Source organism: Mastacembelus armatus, chromosome 19 (assembly GCF_900324485.2).
Source record: "Mastacembelus armatus chromosome 19, fMasArm1.2, whole genome shotgun sequence".
Lineage (NCBI taxonomy): Eukaryota > Metazoa > Chordata > Actinopteri > Synbranchiformes > Mastacembelidae > Mastacembelus > Mastacembelus armatus.
In genome coordinates, this window is record NC_046651.1 from 453152 (window position 1) to 471938 (window position 18787).

Here is an 18787-nt window from a genome sequence, read left to right on the forward strand (position 1 = left end):
ATTTTCTTGTTCATTTCTATTTTAAATTTCTATGACAGAGTCCTCTACAGTTGTTAGCCAAGTTGGAAGATGGCTACCACTTTAAGTGTGTTGGAGTCACTAGTTAAAAACATACTTGGGATGGAGAAACATCACAACCTAGTTGGAGATGCACTGTTGACCCAATGTGATTCTCTCTAAAGCTCAGCAGGAGAATACGGTCAGCTCTCTCTTTCTGTCTGTACTGCAAAATGGTGCAATCCCCCGACAAAGCCCACAGTCGCACACGACACAATAGAAGGAGATGTTTGTTTGCAGTCTCCACATCTGTTCTTCTGTCATGAGATGTTTCCAGGAAGCTAACCTACCCCTGTTGACTATGAATCTCCAGGGTACATGTTGTATAAACTGCAATTTATTAGAATGTTCATATTAGATTATAAGATAATATTAAGGGCAATGAATATTATATTGTATCTTTATCGGGGGTTACAAATAAAGTTCCAATGGAAAAGATTAAAACCCTGTACGGTGTGCTCTTTGTGAACTGGACATGAATAAAAAAGTAACTGCAGAAATGAGTTTTGCTGTGATTAGTTTATTGCTCTTCTATCTGTAGTACACAGTGATGCAGGCAAATACTTTTTTTATATTAATAAAACAAGTTGGTGGCCAAGCAACATGGAAGCTTCTGTCAGATGTGATGTTTTTTGTTTTTTGATTAAGAAAAATGATTGCAGAATGAACCCAGATCAAAAATAAAAAGGCCAGTAGATATTCTTACAATACAGGACAGAAAGTAATTTAAAAGAATATCAGCTTAGTCTTATATTAAAGACAGGTGTTAATAGCCTACATTCAGCCATAGAATCCATTTAACAAGTGCAGCAAACAGAACACAAAGTGAGACTCAAGTTTACCGAGGACAGAACTGTAAATGCAACCAAAGTTTTGGCCAATGCTCTTAACAGGAGTTTGGTATTTTGGGAAATATCACTCAGTTACTTTGTAAATATGAAGAGTAGCTAAGCTCAGCTCAAAGACTCCAGGTGCCTGTGACGGTCTTGTGTCCCAGAGGGGACTGAAGCAAATGATGTCCATGTAGTTACAGTCAGAGGCGTGCTAGCTCTTTCCTGTTTCCAGTCATCCGCCACGCACGGCTCAACGCGGCTCAACGCGCACGCGCACACACACGGTGCAGCCTTGCATTCATTTCTATTGGACAAACTGCGCAACTAACAGTTTGACTGCGCGACCGGCCGACACATTCACAGCCAGCAGCTTGTAAACATGGGCAGATAAACAGGTGCCTCCTGCAGTAACTGAAGCCAAAAATCAAGCACATAATAAAGCAGAGTCCGGTAAAAATACCAGGTTAGCACACACTAAAATACATTCACCTTCTTCATGTGGCAGCAAAGTGTTAATATCAATTTAACACTTTGCAACATCAGTTTTTTCATTTTTCTTTCAAGCTCTTTTTTCCTTGCCCTTTCTCATGTCCACTGTCCAGCATAAGAGTGAAACTAGCTTGCTGCCCTGTCAGGACCCCTGAGCAGCAAAACACAAACGCGTTCACGTGTTGATTGACATGCACGCGTCCCTGACTTGCCCTTTTCTGATTGGTTAGAAGGACGAGCCTCCCTCAGACCTCTAGAAAGGGAAGTCTGTGCACTGCTGGCAGGGGTCATTAGAGGATTAAGATATGTTTTAGTGATATTTCTATTGAAAAAATATTTGAAAGAAGTTACATACTACAGCTTCACCTAACAGGCTGTGCACTATAGACTAATGCCTAACACAAAGAGAGCTCCTCATTTCTCAGCAAGAAACCAGTTAAGCTATTTTCCCAAAATAGTAAACTATTCCTTTAAGTTTCTAATGTGTTTTAAAATTCCCACATTAGCAAAACTACTGTGTGTCTAGGCTAGCCCTGGTATGTTTGTGCTGTGCAGCATTCACAGTAAAGATCTGAATATATTACATTTTCCTATTCACAAGTGCTAATAATGGACAGTTCCACATCATATGATTTGTTTAAGTAAAGGTCTTTAACAAAACATGGCTTTTAAAGTGGTTACTTTGCCTAATATTTCTTCATTGAACTGATTGACAAAGAAATGTCTATGGTCAAAAGGGTAGCACTGGGGTTTTTTGGCATATCGAAAAGCGTCCTTATTGTCTACGAGACAGGAATGTCAGTATAAATACAAGGTACTTTACACAGGATAAAGTATAAATATAAAAACACAAAATAAATATCCATAATTGGCCTGGAAATAGAAAGGGTGAAAATTGTAAGGACAAAAAAAAAAACAAAAAAAACCATAGTAGATGAAAATGGAGATGGAGTTGCATTTTTCATGAATGTATGTGTGTTTTGGCAGATAAAAAAATGACTTATATTGGAAGTTTACTAATATTTGTCAATAGCTTTTAGGAAATTAATATAAAATTCTAAAGGGGAAATTGACATAAACATTCTGTAGTAAAAATCTGTTGCAAATAAGGCACAGTTTGTCTACAAATAAAAACCTGTTTTAAAGATATGAATTTCTCAACATAATGTCATCTGTGGCAGCTTTAGACCCTTTTTCAGAGGTGTTCAAGGACAGCTAATTATAATCTCAGCACCCCCCAAAAATAGTAATAATAATACATCATGATGACGTATCCATAAGTAACATTACATTTTGCGAACATGTTAATTTTGACAACTTGTTTTGTGATCTGACACAAATATAAAAGCAGCGTAGAAGAAGAAGGTGGTAGCGGTGGAGTTCAGGGAGGAGCTTTAAACCACAACTAAGCTGAAAAGTTAACGTTAGCACATTCAGTAGTTGACTGTTCTGACTGTGATCACTGTGTCATTATTACTGTGACGTAGTGGTTACAGTCCATTGGTGTGTATACTGTCAAAGAGTGTTAGCTGACTTAGATACACACTGGCCAAGTAATGAGTATTATGAAGCATTGGAATTATTCTTCAGTAACAAATAAAGGAAAACTCTATTTTCTGTTTACATTAAAGGTAACAGCAACTTTGCTCCACATGGCTAATTTGCATATGTCCACATGAGCACATGGTTCAAGTGAAATGGCATTATCTGAATGCATTGCCCAGAGCAACACAATATTCAATAAGAATAATGTAATAAATCGATATGGATCAATTTATGCCTGTTATTACATTATAGATCCTGCGGTTGGATGTTAAGTTTGCAGTTTGGTTGACAGCAGAAAGAAGGAAAGAGGAGGACAGAGACAGTGAGAAGTGGAGAGAGCAGGATGGCGACAGCAGAAAGAGCACTGGGCATAAGGCACTGTATAAATGTCACATTCTGCTGAGGAGCTAAACAGCCCCTAAAAGACTGATAGTAGACCTCTGATCTGTGGAAAAATAAACCAAGTAGTAAAAAGATCATCTATAAAAAAAAGGACCTTCAAAGGAATGACAACCATTTCTACACACATTTTCAAAGCTCAAGCAAATTGTGACAAGTGTGTATTAGGCTAGAGGTGCACAGTGAGTCTTTTTTCATATTTACATCAAATGATGAACTGATAACATAGGACACTTGATTTGTGGTTTATGTCCTCTCCAACACCACTGACAAAGTATGCAGACCTTGACTAGTGTCTGTCAGTACAGATAGTTGATGATATTTACAAAAAGGCCATACTAAGCAATCCAATTCACCTTGTAATTCCTTCATTTTTTCCAGTAATACAAACATAGACTCAGGAAGTATACAATGATTGTGAGAATGTGTCTTCAAGTCTAGGTGCTGTAACACTGATACTGCATAAAATTTCGGGATAAAGCACTGTAATCATGCCTTTCCATATTCTACAAAATCCGTTATGTGTCCAATGTCCAATTACCATCCATTTGTGTGCATCATTGTCCAAACAGAAAAAGCTTATGCCAAAAAGCACCTAGTCTTTGGATTATGATGACAACATGGGAATCTCATTTCAGTGAGGTGGATAATGAACTGTAATTCTGTAACCTCTGACTTAGCCTTAAACACTGACTGCTGGCTTATGGTCGACTCTATAAAACTTCCCATCGTATTATCAGAGGATGCTAATTCTGGCACTTGGACTGATGCTGTTGAGGGAAGAATTCAGTTGTTCTTTCGTATGGTCAGTGCTGATAATCAGTGGTCCATACAGCTATTTTCAAGCTGTGTCTTGTGTGTGACCGCTAAACACTAGCTTGTCGCTAGCCAGCACTTATGTGGCGATGCTGCTTTCACCAGTGCTCCAGGTGAAGGTCCATAGCAGAGTTCAAGTTAATGTCTGTGACGTCCAGGAACTCTGTGTTGAAGATGCTGGGGCCACTGGGTGGTGCAACACTGAAGGCTGTGGCTGAGCTGGGCGGCGTCAGGTCTAGCCATTCCATCGTTTCCCATGGTGTCTCACTAAAGGCCATGCTGACCATCCCCTGCACCTCAGGAACGGCAGACATCTTGGTGCTAATGGGTGACAGAGGGGTGTCCATCAGATCTCGGTTGTTCAGAAGTTTGTCCCGTCCAGTCCCGTCCTCAGAAGCCATCTTAAGTAGGGCCACTTCTCCTCGGCCAACTGGACTTCCCAGGAGTGTCTCCAAGTGGCTCTCAGTGATGTGGTTGGCCGAGTGGTCGTAAGGCAGATGGGTGGGGGACAGCTGTTCGTAGTGTCGGTGAAACCTTGGGATGAGGAGGCTGGGACACCCTGGGGACACAGTGATGTGAGGCACAGCTTTGGTTACAGAGGACCTCTCCCTCTCTTCTCTCGCATTAGCTGGCATCTCTTGAAGACAAGAGGTGAGGAGGGAGGGGTCACAGCAGGTAGTGGGATGTGGTACCAGAATGCAAGGACTTTACTCTGATTGACAGGTGAGAGTTTAAACAAGGGCACTTGGTGTTTTATATACACTGTATAGATTTACTTATTTGCATTAGCATGTGCAATGCCAGAGTTTCCTTGTTAAAATTGTTTAATAAATTTGACCTTACCTCCAGTCTCTATGAGCACATCCAAAAGTTCATCCATCTGCTGACTTCTGGTCAGTTGCTGTAATGGAAATCAAATTTCACAACAAAGTAACTACTAAAATATTTTAACCAGCTGTAATAAAAGATTTTACTTGTAAAATGTGTAAGCTTTCAAGCATTCTACTAGGAAAGCCTAGAGTTCCTATAATACAAACCTTTCATGGAGACAGATTAGTTGGTTGAGATAAATCTCTTTAACTAGCAAGAGAGAGTTTGTATGGGTCCTAGCACTCCTAACATCTGTCTGTGAACAGTTTCCACAGGAATTATTAGAAATGAACTTCAGTTCTTCTGACCCACTGCCATGTGCTTTTAATGTGTCAGTAAACCAGGATATTACTTGTCTTCTATGGTCTGATCAATTCTAGATGTGACAGGGGAACTAGCATTAATAGTTTGGAGTTTTAAAAAAGCCCATGAAAATGCCCTAAAAATAACTCATAACCAAGGTATGTAGTAAATAGCACTTTTCACTGATTAGAAATCCACTTGGCCGTTGCTCTCAGGTGAACACACTAAGTATACAAGACACTGTTTCTAAATCATCTCACCTCTCTGACGTTTCTCTATTGCTACTGATAAAGTAGAAAAAAACAAATCTGCTTATAATTTTAGCCTGGCCAAAGTATTGGTTGGGTTCTACTCTCTCTTAAACTGAAATATGTATTTATTCATTTGCTGGTTTTAAGAGTTACCTCTGCCTTCAAAAAATGTTTGTATGAGAATGCCAGTCTGCTTCAGACAAAAGGGTGAACAAGCAAATGGATGAATAAAAGAGGTGTTATACAGGTAATAGACAAAAGAATGAAGAAAAGTGGAATAAGTGCAACGCCGATAGGTAAAATAAATCTCTGGCCAGCCATTATTTACTCCATTTTAGCATGAATTTGAGTTTACCTGCTTCACTGCATCCTCATAGCATGGGGGCTGTCTTAAGTCAGATGCATCTGATTCTGAGCTACTGCGCTTTTGGCCAACATGCCGAGGAGAGGGTAATACTGTTATCTATATGAGAAATAGGCGAAAAGTGAAATTAGCCCACCAATTAGAATAGGGGAGATTACCAAATGTGAGTTGTACTGCAGTTAAAAAAGACCTATAAATGAGGCCCTCATCACATTAAACATTTAAATTTAAAAAAATGGTTTGGCGTTGTGTTCTAGTAAAGAAAAAGTCACTGACATGAAAGAATATGTAATGAAAACAGATGAAGTATGACAAGAGTGACCATAAAACTCATAACAAAAGACAATTGTAGAGACAGATCACAAATGAATGGAAAAGAAGAAAACAGCTACATGAATGTGAGGTGATTTAGATGAAATACACAAGTCTAATGTGACAAATTGCATATATAGTGTTGACATGATGTTTACTTTTGGTTGCATATTGTGGCTGTCAGGCTTGGCTGAGCCATTATGGTTGAGGCCACAATCAGCTGAGTTGGGAAATACTCCCTGATGGCCTCTTTGGTCAGAAGGATAAGAGCAGTTCACTGGCTGGCCCCCACTCTTCTGCTGGATCTGTAGCCAAGAGTAAAATGTAACCACAAGAGTTTGAAAACAACTTACACATGAGCGCATGAAGACAGCCTATAGATATATAGAAGTGCAATAGAAGTGCTCCACTCCACTTTCAGAGAACAAACCCAGCGGTCACTACTTATATGTGCGGATATCTGTGACTAAGTGATAAATACATCATACCTGCATGTTGCATGCTCGGTTGTTTCCCTGGGTGTGGGGGTGACCACAGCCATCCCTTCCCAACGGAGGTGACAGTAAGTAGGAGTTATTAGGAGATGAAGGCTGGGGGCTGCTGGAAGGCTTTCCATTAGGAGAGTCCTGTGGCGAGCATTGTGGACCGAGGAAAGCAGACATAGTGGAGGGGCTGCCAGAGGAAGGGGCTGTGTCCATGCATTGTGGCCCACTGGGGCCCCCCATGTTGGAGACAGAGTTGTTACAGTGACCCATATCCTCCATGCAGCTGCTAGGGGGCCTCTTCAGTTGTTTGGGAGAAGAAAGAGGGCAGCTGGAGGACAGGGACATGGGCTCCTGCTTGATAGTCACCCCAAAGAAGTGCTGGCTCATCATGGCTGGAGTCTGCTGGTGGTGCATGGAGGGATGAGATGGAGGAGGGACGGTGTCCTGTGCTGCTCCATAGCAGCGTTTCCTCTTGTGGAGCTGCATCTTCAGCTCTTCAACCTGACAAGCATGGTCACACATTGATTATTATGTCAGTGTTTTGTGTACTTCCTGTGAAATGAGCATATAAGGCATGAGAACAAGACTTTTCTGTGTGTAAATATCATTTTATGTGAGAGTAAGCATCTGTTTTGTATTCTAAAGAATTTGTGTCTAGACCTTTCACCTGTAGGTGTTAGTAGGAACAACTGCTGCTGATATATTGTAATTAAGGAAGACCTAAATATCTATTAAGGATTAGTGTAGCCAGATATACTGTCACCCACCTGTCTCTGTTCCTGGTGCAGCTTCCATGTCAGCTCCTCAATCACCTTCTGCTTTTCCACTAGCATTTTATCTTTTTCCGCTTCAAGGCCATCCATGCATTCCCCCTCCCTCTGTCCACCCAGGTTGCCACCACCCAAGCCATCCTCCATGCTGAGCTGGGCTGGGGATGGCTGCAGGGCGAACTGTGTCGGTGAGGACATGGGCACGTCACTGAAGCTGTCAGGCAGCGAGCCGCTGAGGGACAGCTCAGAGGAGGCAGGGGAGATAGGAGGGGTGGAAGAGTTGCTGGGGTAAGGATAGTAACCTCCCTGGGACAGAGCACTTGAGGAGGACGGGGACTGGTAGGAGGACAGGGATCCTGTGGGTGTAACAGGGAAGGTCACTGTGGTGATGTCAGAGGAGCCTGAGGGAGAGGAGCTGGCGTTTGAGTCCTTGAATGGCCGGAGTCGTTCGATGAGTGCCGTCTTAGTACCTGAGACAGGCATGCCGCGCATGCGCAGATGCTGCCGCAGCTCTGATACCTTTCAGAGCAAAACAACAGAGAATGCAGTTATTGAACGTTTGTTGTAGAGTGAAGATCGTTTAACTGGATTTCATTTACATAAACACCTACTTTCAGGTCATCCAGATTAGCTGGCAAGGGCCCAGGTTTAACTGTTGAGATGTTACTTTGGCTAGGATATGTGTTCTTGACCGGAGAGGAAGTGTTGCTGTTGGCTGTGCTTGATGGACAACTGGAGCTACAAGCTGATATCTGCTCACTGGCTCCTCTAGAATGGGATAGTTAAAGCGGATGAATGGTAAAAATATGCATAAACTCTATATCACTTTGTAATCAGGCACTATTTATAAAAAGATTTACACACATCGGTGTCATTTCTAAACACACCAGACTCCACTGTGAACTACCTGCTTAGCACCATTCAGCCAGGGCCGTAGCTAGAAGATTAGGGGCCCCCTGAAAAAATATTGATGTGGGCCCCCACCCAGTAACAAAAAAAATGACAGTACCCGCCGATAGCGGTAGACGGTACTTTTCCCACAAAAATAAATTGTGCAGCGAAATGACAATAGGCTACCTGTCCTAAAGACTGTTTTGATTGACTTGGATACAGCAGCTCTTCTGGCCTCCCTCTCCTTCTTTTCATGGTGTTTCTGGTACCCTGATTTATGGTTTCGTTTCACTTTCAATCCGTCAGTCAGTCTCCTTCTCTTCCAGCAAGTTCATCTCTAACTTCAGCGTCCGCGTCGACACTAATTGGTCCTATTCACAAGCTAGGGTGGAACTTACAATTTATTGGGCACCTCAGATGTTTGTCACTGACTGAATAATTAATAAATACCTCGTATTGGAATAATCCATTTTTAGGGAGGGGTGAAGAGCAGATATTTGGAAAACTTCTTTCATGAAATTGCATGCTTATGTGGTTTTCATTAAAATCTCTGACATACAACTAATACAAATATTAGAATTATTCACAGAACAGGGGTCTATAGAGTATAACTGCTGGATTTTTGTGGATAATTGTCACCACCTTTCACCCCGCTAGCGACGGCCCTGCATCCAGCAGACAGACACAGGTAGAGACTAGCTTGTTTCTGGTGCTCACAGTAGCCAAAAGCAGTTAATACATATTTTATGTAATCCACAAGTAAAATACTCACAAATTTTGATTACTGGAATTATATTTGCAAGGGCAAAATTGTTGGCTTGTATTTAACAGTGTCACCATTAAAGGTTAAAATTGTAATATTTAGAGTGATCTATTACCAGAAATACAACACAATATTCATAAATTTGCTGTCATTATTGTGTAATCACAAGAAAATACCAACTGTTGCATTTTCTTAATCTGAAAATGAGCCCTTTAAATCTACACAGGAAGCGGGTCTCTTTACGGAGGCAGCCATGTTGCACCACTATGTTTTAATGGACAAAACACTGGCTCTAGACAGGGAATCACTTTTTCTTTTATAAGAACTAGATGCTAGATGCTGCTAAATCTTTTACATTTTACTCATCAAACCTTTGATAAGTAACTAATAAGAGTGGGTTTCTCTACAGGTGCCATCTTAAGCTTTATAGTTCAGTCATGACAGCAGATGAGAACAGTTCTGTCAAGGTCTACTTGCTCAGCTTTTGATCATATAACACAGTGTTCATCAATGTCAGCTTTTAGGCCATCACGATTTGGGAGTCCTGGAAGTGCTCAGAATAATGAAAAGCCTAAACATTTTTTAATGAGAATTCAGCAATTTCATCTGTTGATGAAAACTGGTTTGGCATGTATGCTGTGTTTTCTAAACAATTACAGTTTTAGTAAATATGAGTGGGTCTAACTCTCTAATCATTGAGTTGAAAGATCCAGAAAAAGCTTGTAAATGGGATTAGAGGATTTTGTTAGACTTGCCCATGAGTGTGACTTACTTCTGGGTCTGGGTTGTTGGGTGAGGCTGGTAACTGAAAGCAGCCTGCCTCTGCTGAGCCTGGGCCTGTGTCTGTGGATTGTGTGTGTGCTGCTGTGACTGCTGCGTCTGTGAATGTGTGTGAGCGTGTTTCTGCTGGCTGAGGATCTGCAGCTGTAGGAAGAGCTGCTGCTGCTGCAGGAGTCGGGCATAGGCTGAGTCCATGGGTGGAGGAGACTTCTCTGCCTTCTGGTCTGGAGGAATGTACTGGTGGTACTTGAGCTTCTTCACCTTGGGCTTCACATCTTTGGGTTTCTTGTGTCGGTTCTTGTCTGATGTCTTGGGCTGTTCAGATGGTGGACAGTATGAGCATCTGCACATGTTTTAAATGTATCAAAATAAATCACACATGAAGTATATTGTTTAGGGGTTGACTGACCTTGACAATAGCAGGAACAGGTACTGGGGAAGTCGCCTGGCTGTTGTTGGCAGCAGACAGTCCTTCATCCTGGTTTTGATCGGGTGCATCTCTGGTTACACCCCCCTGTTCACAAATAAAAACAAGATATACTGGATAGATTGGGCAAACTCTCAAGAAAGTTTTTTATTGGTGGTTGATTTCTAAAAACAAACTGAAAACCCAAAAGTATTTAGCAATACCAAAAACTCTATAGACTAGTGCTTTGAGCTAAATGCTAATGCCTGCATGCTAAAATGTGTACAATGTGTAATAAAAATGCTAACATTGTGATGAAGTAACACTGATAAAGAATGCCACATTAGACTAATACAAAATACAACATACATACATTATGTCAGTAGTTAGTTTTTATTTTAAACTTAGATTTTATTTTTATGCTTTGTTTGCTTCACCACATTTCAAAGGCAAATATTGTACTTTTTACTCCGAGTTACTAGATACTTTTCAATGAAGATTTAATACAATGCATTTTTATACAAACAATTACAGCAAATGACGAAATCCAATGAAAGATGTGACCACAGACTTTTTATGTACATTTTAAAAAGAGCATAAAAGATGCTTACAGATTCAACCATCAGTTATAGTACAAGAGCCAAGAGGAAAGCCACACAGATTGCACACCACACACACACACACTACACAGTCACTACAGTTTACAGTTACCATCAGGACGCAGATACAGGTCACTCACTCTCCAGACTAAGAGGGCAGTATCCAGTTTCCTCCCCATCTCAATTTGCCTACTTAACACTTACTTTTAAAAAAACTATTTATTATATTGCATTGACATGCTCATGCTATGTTGTTTACATGTTCATGCTCATTGTCATGTGGTGTGTCGTTGTGATTGCTGTTTGAATGTGTCTGCATATGCGCTGGCGCTTTTTACAAATGAAGTTCCTAACGGATAAATGAAGTGATTTTGATTTGATTTGATTTGAATAATTCAAGTAAGAGGCCATAATAAGTACTATTATACTTATCCTTGCTGATATTACATACATCATTTCATTTAAATAACATTTTGAATGACTGCCCTTTACTTGCAGTGGAATAGTTTAACATTCCAGTATTGCTTACAGTACTTTTAGTTTTAAGTAAATGAATGTGGTGTTAATGGGGGGCTGTCTGTATTAAATTTAATGGCAATGCACTCCACTAGTCAGATAAATACAATCCTTTAGTCTTATAAACTAACAGTTATAAGGAATTATAAAATCTTAATTGTTTGTGGATGCATTCTGGCATATGTCACGTCACTTCAGTTTCAGCTACATCCAAAAAACCACCCTCAGATTCACTCCAACAGGTTTTTCCACTGAGCTCTTATAATATCCCCTTCACAGAAAAAGGTGTTGTGCCAAGTGAAGGTAAACAATTAGATCATAGGATATAATACCAGTCTACCAGTTGATTTCAATTATCTGAATATTTTATTGACTGAAACTGTCTTTGCTATTGTTGAGGAGATATATTTTGGTATGCCTGTATGTGTTTGACTTACCTGCATGCAGTGTTCATTTCTCCTTCAGTATCATCAAGCTAAATTAAGGAGACCTAGGAGACTGCTTGCAAGACAGTCAATTTGTACTCCAAATGGAATAAATATCTCCAAAAATGCACATGTATTGATGTGTGCTCTGTAAAAGTATTCTAAACAGACATTTCAAGGTGACATGAGGTCGGGACAGGTGATGATTCAGTAGGAAGATTTCTGCGCGCAAATCTAGGAGATATAAACAACACTGGTCTGGCATGAATTTCAATCAAGCGACCGTTACTGACAGAGACCGTTGGAATGAGGTCATCATGAATGAAAGGTAAGCAGTCAGGAAATAAAGACAGCTGTGCTGGTGGGATGTCTCAGCGTGCAGAAATGTGACACCTGACTAGATCAAGTCAGTCCAACGGTCTGTGGAAAACAGGGGAAGCTGAGGACAGTGTTGAATTTCATCCTGCCACCACACGAGGGCAGAGCAACCACAGAGGGAACACGGCAGGCATCAAAGACAAAACAAGTGGGTTTTAGTTGTTTTACCTGTTGTGGGCTGGTGAGGGCAGGGGAGGATGAGGAGGAGGTCGTACTGCCGACAGCCTCAGATGAGGGGCAGGCCGAACCCTGGGACTCGTCGCTGTGCTGCTGCTCTGGAGATAAACTCTCACTGCTGCTGTCCTCTTCAAACGCATAAGAGTCCTCCTGCTTAGGAAACTTGCCATGGTTTACTGGAAGAAGAGCAGACAGAGATGGGTGGGGGGGTCAGTGAGGTGGGGGGGTCAGTGAGGTGGTGGCATTACCTGCTGGGTTCTGAAGGACAGTTCTGTGTTACTGTATATTAAATATTTACATGCTAAAATATTTCTAAACCACAGAAACCATAGATAGATAGATAGATAGATAGATAGATAGATAGATAGATAGATAGATAGATAGATAGATAGATAGATAGATAGATAGATAGATAGATAGATAGATTGTCCTGCAGCTCTTATATTAATTTTAACATAGAAACTTTACTATAAAATATAAAATATGAAATATAATTAACAGATAAAGGCATCCAGTCAATAACATAACATATCAACAATTACTATTAAACAGTCTAATGGCTGTGGGGACAAAGGATCTTCTCAACCTCTCAGTTCTGCAGCACAGTGAGATGAGCCTCCCACTGCAGCTGCTACTGTTTAGTCAGTATATCATGTAGGGGGTGTTTATTATTGTTCAATATAGAAAGCAGCTTCCTCCATATCTGCTGCTCCACCACAGTTCTTAGAGGGTCCAGCCCCTTTGCCTAGCACAGTTTGTCCTGATGAGAGACCCTGTGAGTTGATGAAAATGCTGACATGCTCATCTCAACAGCCTTTACGTTTAACATATGCTCACAGCTGTTAAGTAACATTGTAGCTTCTGATCTGCAGATGTAACACAGGGATGAAAAAACACTTTAATGTGCTGTGCTTGTCTTTTAATAAAAAACAGTCTCCTGAGCATCGGGTCTTGTTCAGAAGGACTAATGGAAGGAGAGGATTAGTGTATTCATTTGCATAACATTTGTAATTATTTTATATATAGTTATGGTTATATTCTGGAAGGCACAATAACCAATTTCAGTATTATTATTTGAAGAATTAACAAACCCATCCTGGTGTGGCTGCATTCCCAAATGTCAGCATTTAGTTTGGTAACTACAACAGGAGGATGGCATCAATTCCAAATAAAAAAGGCATTAACCTGACGCAAGACAGAGAAATAGAGGGCCGAGTGTTTGTGCCAGTCTGTTCATAGGCAGCTTAGATGTACATTGCACAAATACCTATAATGTATGTTCCCTTTATGACCAGGGGTATTCACACACTGCCTGTCACTGTCACTGACACCTCGTACGACACTCAGACCGGAGGTGTTACGCTGTGTGGGAGAGAGACTGACACCACCACTTTATATCACTGTTGTGAATGGCTGGGTTGATAGGAAAAGCAGGTTTGATTGGAGGAGCTACGAGTGGCTATCTAACAGAGCTGAAGGGACAGATCCAGCGGAGGGAAACGGTAAAGGTTGTTGTGTGTGTGTGTGTGTGTGTGTGTGTGTGCAGAAGTATAAGATTCTCTTTTTGTGTCCAAACATGTGACAGCCAGGAACAGACCCTGGTTTCAATCACAGCACCAGGCTCATTATATGCAACTCAGTGACCTAGCAATACACACACACACACACACACACACACACACATTGTCCTAATGCCATTTACTCCCACCTGTTCATATTTGACTTCTTCACTTTCCACAGTCACACACCAACACACACTCTAACAGGCTACTGTGTGAAGGCGCTAGTCATGTTCTGCTACAGGCTGTACAGTCCTGTACATGCTATTTCCATGAGTCAATTTGATGTCACCAGGAGATTGAGATGGTGGAATTACAGGAAATCTGTACACACTTCCGCTTATCAAGTGGCTGATTTAGAAGTTACAGCAGGTCACATAGTTTCCAAAATTACAGACTGAGGTTGAAACAGTCATTGGGAGTGTTGTGTAAGGGGGATATAGAGCTCTAAGGTGAGGGGTTAATGCTGCAGGCGTAGAGAATGCAACAGCCTGGTCCTGTCATGGAGCTTCGTAGGTGGCTCACTACAGCCGCAGAGGCCAGTTAAAGCAGAGACAAAAGAGGGGAGGCAGTGGGTACAAACACACACAGGTACGCCCACACATGCACACCAGGATGCACTCATAGTAAAATCCACATCACCAGTTCTAAAGAAAATGGGTGGACCCAAATACAGCTGCTGTTCATCTCAATAAACGACACTCCCCTCCTCCTGCAGAGGTAGTGTAAACCAGCTGACTGCAGCCCACTGGCTCCTTTACACAACTTGTTTACTGGAAGCTCAAGGGGGCAAACATAAAACCGCCAAAACACCACTCTCAAAAACACAGGCTGCACACTGCCAGGAATGATATAGAGAGGCTGAGTAACATGATGGGGATTAGAAGACAAACAATATGAGGGCAGATCAGCAAAGTGGGATGGCTAAAGCCTGTCGCTTCAGATAGCGCTAAATCAATGGAGTGTCTAAGCATGTACGCTGCGCATTTCCTTAAATCAAACACTGGAGGAGGTGGATGCCTAAAGAGGGCTCCCCAAACACTTGAGTCTGCTGTACACATCTGTAAATGCTGATGCCGAAGCAGCTGCTTTTGACAATTGGCCTTTTCAGTGCCACTATAGCAACATTTCTAGACATCCAGACAGATTTTAAGACATTTTCAGGAATAAGCAGACAGTTTCAGAATGTAAATAACATTCTTTGGGAAAGTAATATAAATACATTCCTGTGCTAATCAATTCAAATCATGTTAAGGAGAGACAACAGGAAACATACAGTGGTATGACACTGAAAGTCCAGCAGAATGTAAAGGCAGGGAGGTCATTCCTTGCTTTTATTATCATGTCCAGTTATAACTTTTCACATTAGGACTTGTGATGGGTTTGAAAACACCAACAGAACATCAACAGTTAGTAAGGAAGTAATGAACGCTGGGGTTTAGAGGTGTCAGTGTATTGACTTTTATTCAACTTTTTTAGCTAATGTACAGGCTACAAACAATGCACATGTCACAGATGTCTGTGGTGGAGGGTCAGACTGGTCATGAATGATCTACAACAGGGGTCAGCAACCTAAGGCACGCGTTGCCACAATTGGCACGCTGAGAGAAAATGTCCTCTTTTTGGGGCCATAAAAAAACATCCGGCCAGAATTTCTAAATCACCCCAGAATGTCTGGGATTTTAACTGTACCACAGTCAGACGGCATTTGTTCTATGCTGGTACCAGGCAATTGATGTTTATCGTTGGGTTCTGCCTTCTTGGACGCAATTCAGTCACTCTTCGTGCTAACATCGGTCAGACTCCATTTCAGTCATTAGACTCAGCACCAATAATTACTCATATATTCACTGTTGACAGCACCCCCCCTCCAAAATACCCTAGTAAAACGGAACAGCAGTTCAAAATGGCTACCCCTGATCAACAATAAATGATCTACTTTTAGTTACTGCTTGTGTTGAGGTTCAGTAGCGCAGTCATTGCAGTCAAGTGCATGCTTGTTTGAGTAGATTACCTTCTCAAGCAGCTTGCTTTGTAATGCTTAGTAAATAATTTTATCAGTGGTTTTTAAAAGACACAGACACAGCAGGGAAGCATGCACTCCTTTTACTTAAAAAATGCTCTGAATACAAAAACGTAAAAGGTGTGTTACACTATGTGGCAGCCTCTCTCTGCTGATACCTGTCATTGTGATGGCAGAATCTAGGGGAATGATATTCTTTTGAACCAGCTCTAGGGGCCCCGGCCGGAGAGCCAGCTTCTCATTCAGATCCTCGGTGAGCCGGGCTCGCTTTAGCCTCAGGTGGGCCTCCAGAGAGGAGCCGTCAGAGGCCAAGTCTGCACAACACACAGCAGGACCACACCATCAACAACATGCAACACGCCAGGGACACACAGTCTGAACTTACTGCAGCAGTATAAAGCAACTAAATACATTTATTCAAAATTTGCACATAAGTACCAACTACTCTTTGGACCATATAAAATACAAAACATTGATATGCAATACATTAAATTATCATACACATTATAAAAATTAGGTACAACCATTAAATGTGAAATGTGTAAAATGAGAAAACAGACATGCAATATGAACACACACAGTGATGCAGTGTGACACACTGACCACTTGTCACACACAGTTCAGCACTGAACTTGTCACTGCTCAGCTCAAGTGAGGACAAGGATGTTAATAGGACAATGTAGAATGCCTGCTATTCTCTTTAGTTCCTGCAGACTATGCTTACTGACTCTGCCCATGGTGCCTCTGCTGCCTCACCTGAAAGACAATGTTATGTTGTTTCTCAGGGGTTGTCTGCTTAAAATCAAGTTTATCTTTACATATATTGTCCATATCAAACTGTGTATCCCAGCTGTCTCCTAAATATTGTGAGCTGTTTTCCCCATCTGATATCAGTTTTCTGTATTTTGTTAACCCCTGCTGCATTCAGCAACAAACACTGTGTACATGGTTTCCTTCAGCTTTCAATAATCAGTATTTCTGGTTTGGATCACCTCTAAGAACTATCCAGCTGCTCCACTCCTCAGTCCACTTTGAGTACTAGAAAAATAAATGGAGCGGCTGTAATTAAAGGGCTGCAGCAGGTGAGATTTCAACTTTCCACAATCTCCATTAAATCCAGTATAAATAATCAGGGCCCAGGCTAACCTGGCATGGTCTTCAATCTATCTGCAGCACTCACAAGACTGATTAGCAAGCAGTGAGGCGAGCACACCAAGTCAGCAACAAGGAGCAACAGCACTTATTTGGTCAAATATAATTTTAGTGGGATATTTCTGAGGGATAAAATAGGATACAGTGCTACAAAGAAATAAATGATATTGAGTTGGGTGCTGGACAACAAAAAAAATGGACATGAAATATAATGCCTCACATGAAACATATAAATAATTCAAAAAACATTTAAAAATGAAAATGAATCTCCAATCTGGAGACTTGGCTTAATGTCATAATTCAAATAAAATATTTACAATATCATTTATAAATTAAGAGGCAGACAAAAGAAGGGAGCTATAGAGGATTGATGTATGTCATTGAGTGGATGGAATGAAAAAGAAGGAGAGAATGGAAGAAAACGTTGAAAGAAAAGTGGAGGAGTATTAATGTGGGATATGGGAATGAAAGGACAGATTAGGGAAGACAAAATCAGACCTCTGAAGACAAGGGAAGAAAAACTACTGCTTTGGAAGATGTGATGGAAGACGTGAATGAATCGATGGATGGATAGAAGAAATTCATATTATTAAAGAATAAACAGGAATAAGCAAATATATCATAAAAATGAAAAGGGAGGAAATAAAAAGAAAGAAAAAGATAAATAAATGAAAAGTTAAAGTTAAAGGTTAAAATAATAATGAAGATGCAAGAAAATAACAAGTAAAATAGAAAGAAGTTCAACCTGAAAGAAGGAAGGTAGATTGAACCGAATGAGTGGGATGTAACGAGGCTGGGGAGGCCACACAGATGGAGGGCAGTAGGTGCAGCAGTATCATTCTCAGAGGGAAAGTAGGTGAGCAGATCACCACCAGCCGTCACCTTCAACCGGCAGGGTGACATCATCCTCTGTTTATAAGTCAGCTGCCCACCACATCAGCCCTGCTGTCACACACTGTTCTGTTTCACCTGTCACTGACCCGCCTGATTTAGGACCTGATTTGACATCACAGGGACACGCAGAGCTTTAGTGTAAGTGTGTTTAAACTGGGTAACCAAGCTGCCTGAAAACGTGCTCAGCCGTGGCTGGACTGGCCCGCATGGGTATAATGCAACATGATCCAGTGAGTCTGAAGCTGGCTTACAGACTTTTAAACATTCTGCAGCAGTATAAAAACATACACGCACTTTAAACCTATTGCAATACATATACCCGCTGACTGGATCTGCCAAATGTAAACACTACAGTAAGAGGTAAGACGTATGGTGCATTAGGCAGGAATAATTCCCTTTGTGTTTCCATCCACTGAGGATTAAAGCACTGCTGCTGTAAAGATGAAAACAGGGCGTTTTTATGCGCAGAAAGTGCGCAGGAAAAAGCACAGTAAACCTGCAGCTACAACCCTGTTATCTTTATGAGGAAATATTAGATTGTATGCGTGTGTGGAGTCAGACCTGCGGCCAGCAGGCAGACAGTGTGCGTCTATGCAGGCCACACGCCAGTCAGGCCCAAGAGGCTGGAGAAGATTTTTGAATAGCCTAATAAACACCAGATGTTCCCTGGGTAATATATACAGAGACCCTGTGCCGTGTCCATCTCCCCAGCAGGAATAACACAGCCAAG

At 41.3% G+C, this 18787-nt stretch overlaps 1 protein-coding gene across 13 annotated transcripts in view; it reads right to left on the reverse strand.

Moving 5' to 3' along the window:
* Window positions 1-557: 557 nt before the first annotated feature.
* myocd (myocardin) overlaps window positions 558-18787 on the reverse strand; it is a 109927-nt gene continuing 91697 nt past the window's right edge. For 5 of the 13 annotated variants that reach the window (XM_026315014.2, XM_026315006.2, XM_026315008.2 and 2 more), the window contains 11 exons: window positions 16170-16325; window positions 12421-12605; window positions 10338-10442; window positions 9921-10243; window positions 8106-8262; window positions 7492-8013; window positions 6728-7225; window positions 6398-6544; window positions 5919-6026; window positions 4983-5040; window positions 558-4776 (listed from right to left, as the gene is read on the reverse strand). In XM_026315014.2, coding sequence (XP_026170799.1) covers window positions 4238-4776; window positions 4983-5040; window positions 5919-6026; window positions 6398-6544; window positions 6728-7225; window positions 7492-8013; window positions 8106-8262; window positions 9921-10243; window positions 10338-10442; window positions 12421-12605; window positions 16170-16325 — 2798 coding nt within the window. In that variant the 3' untranslated portion in view covers window positions 558-4237. The remainder of the gene's footprint in view (window positions 4777-4982; window positions 5041-5918; window positions 6027-6397; window positions 6545-6727; window positions 7226-7491; window positions 8014-8105; window positions 8263-9920; window positions 10244-10337; window positions 10443-12420; window positions 12606-16169; window positions 16326-18787) is intronic. The other 8 variants (XM_026315015.2, XM_026315010.2, XM_026315019.2 and 5 more) reach the window with 4 other exon arrangements.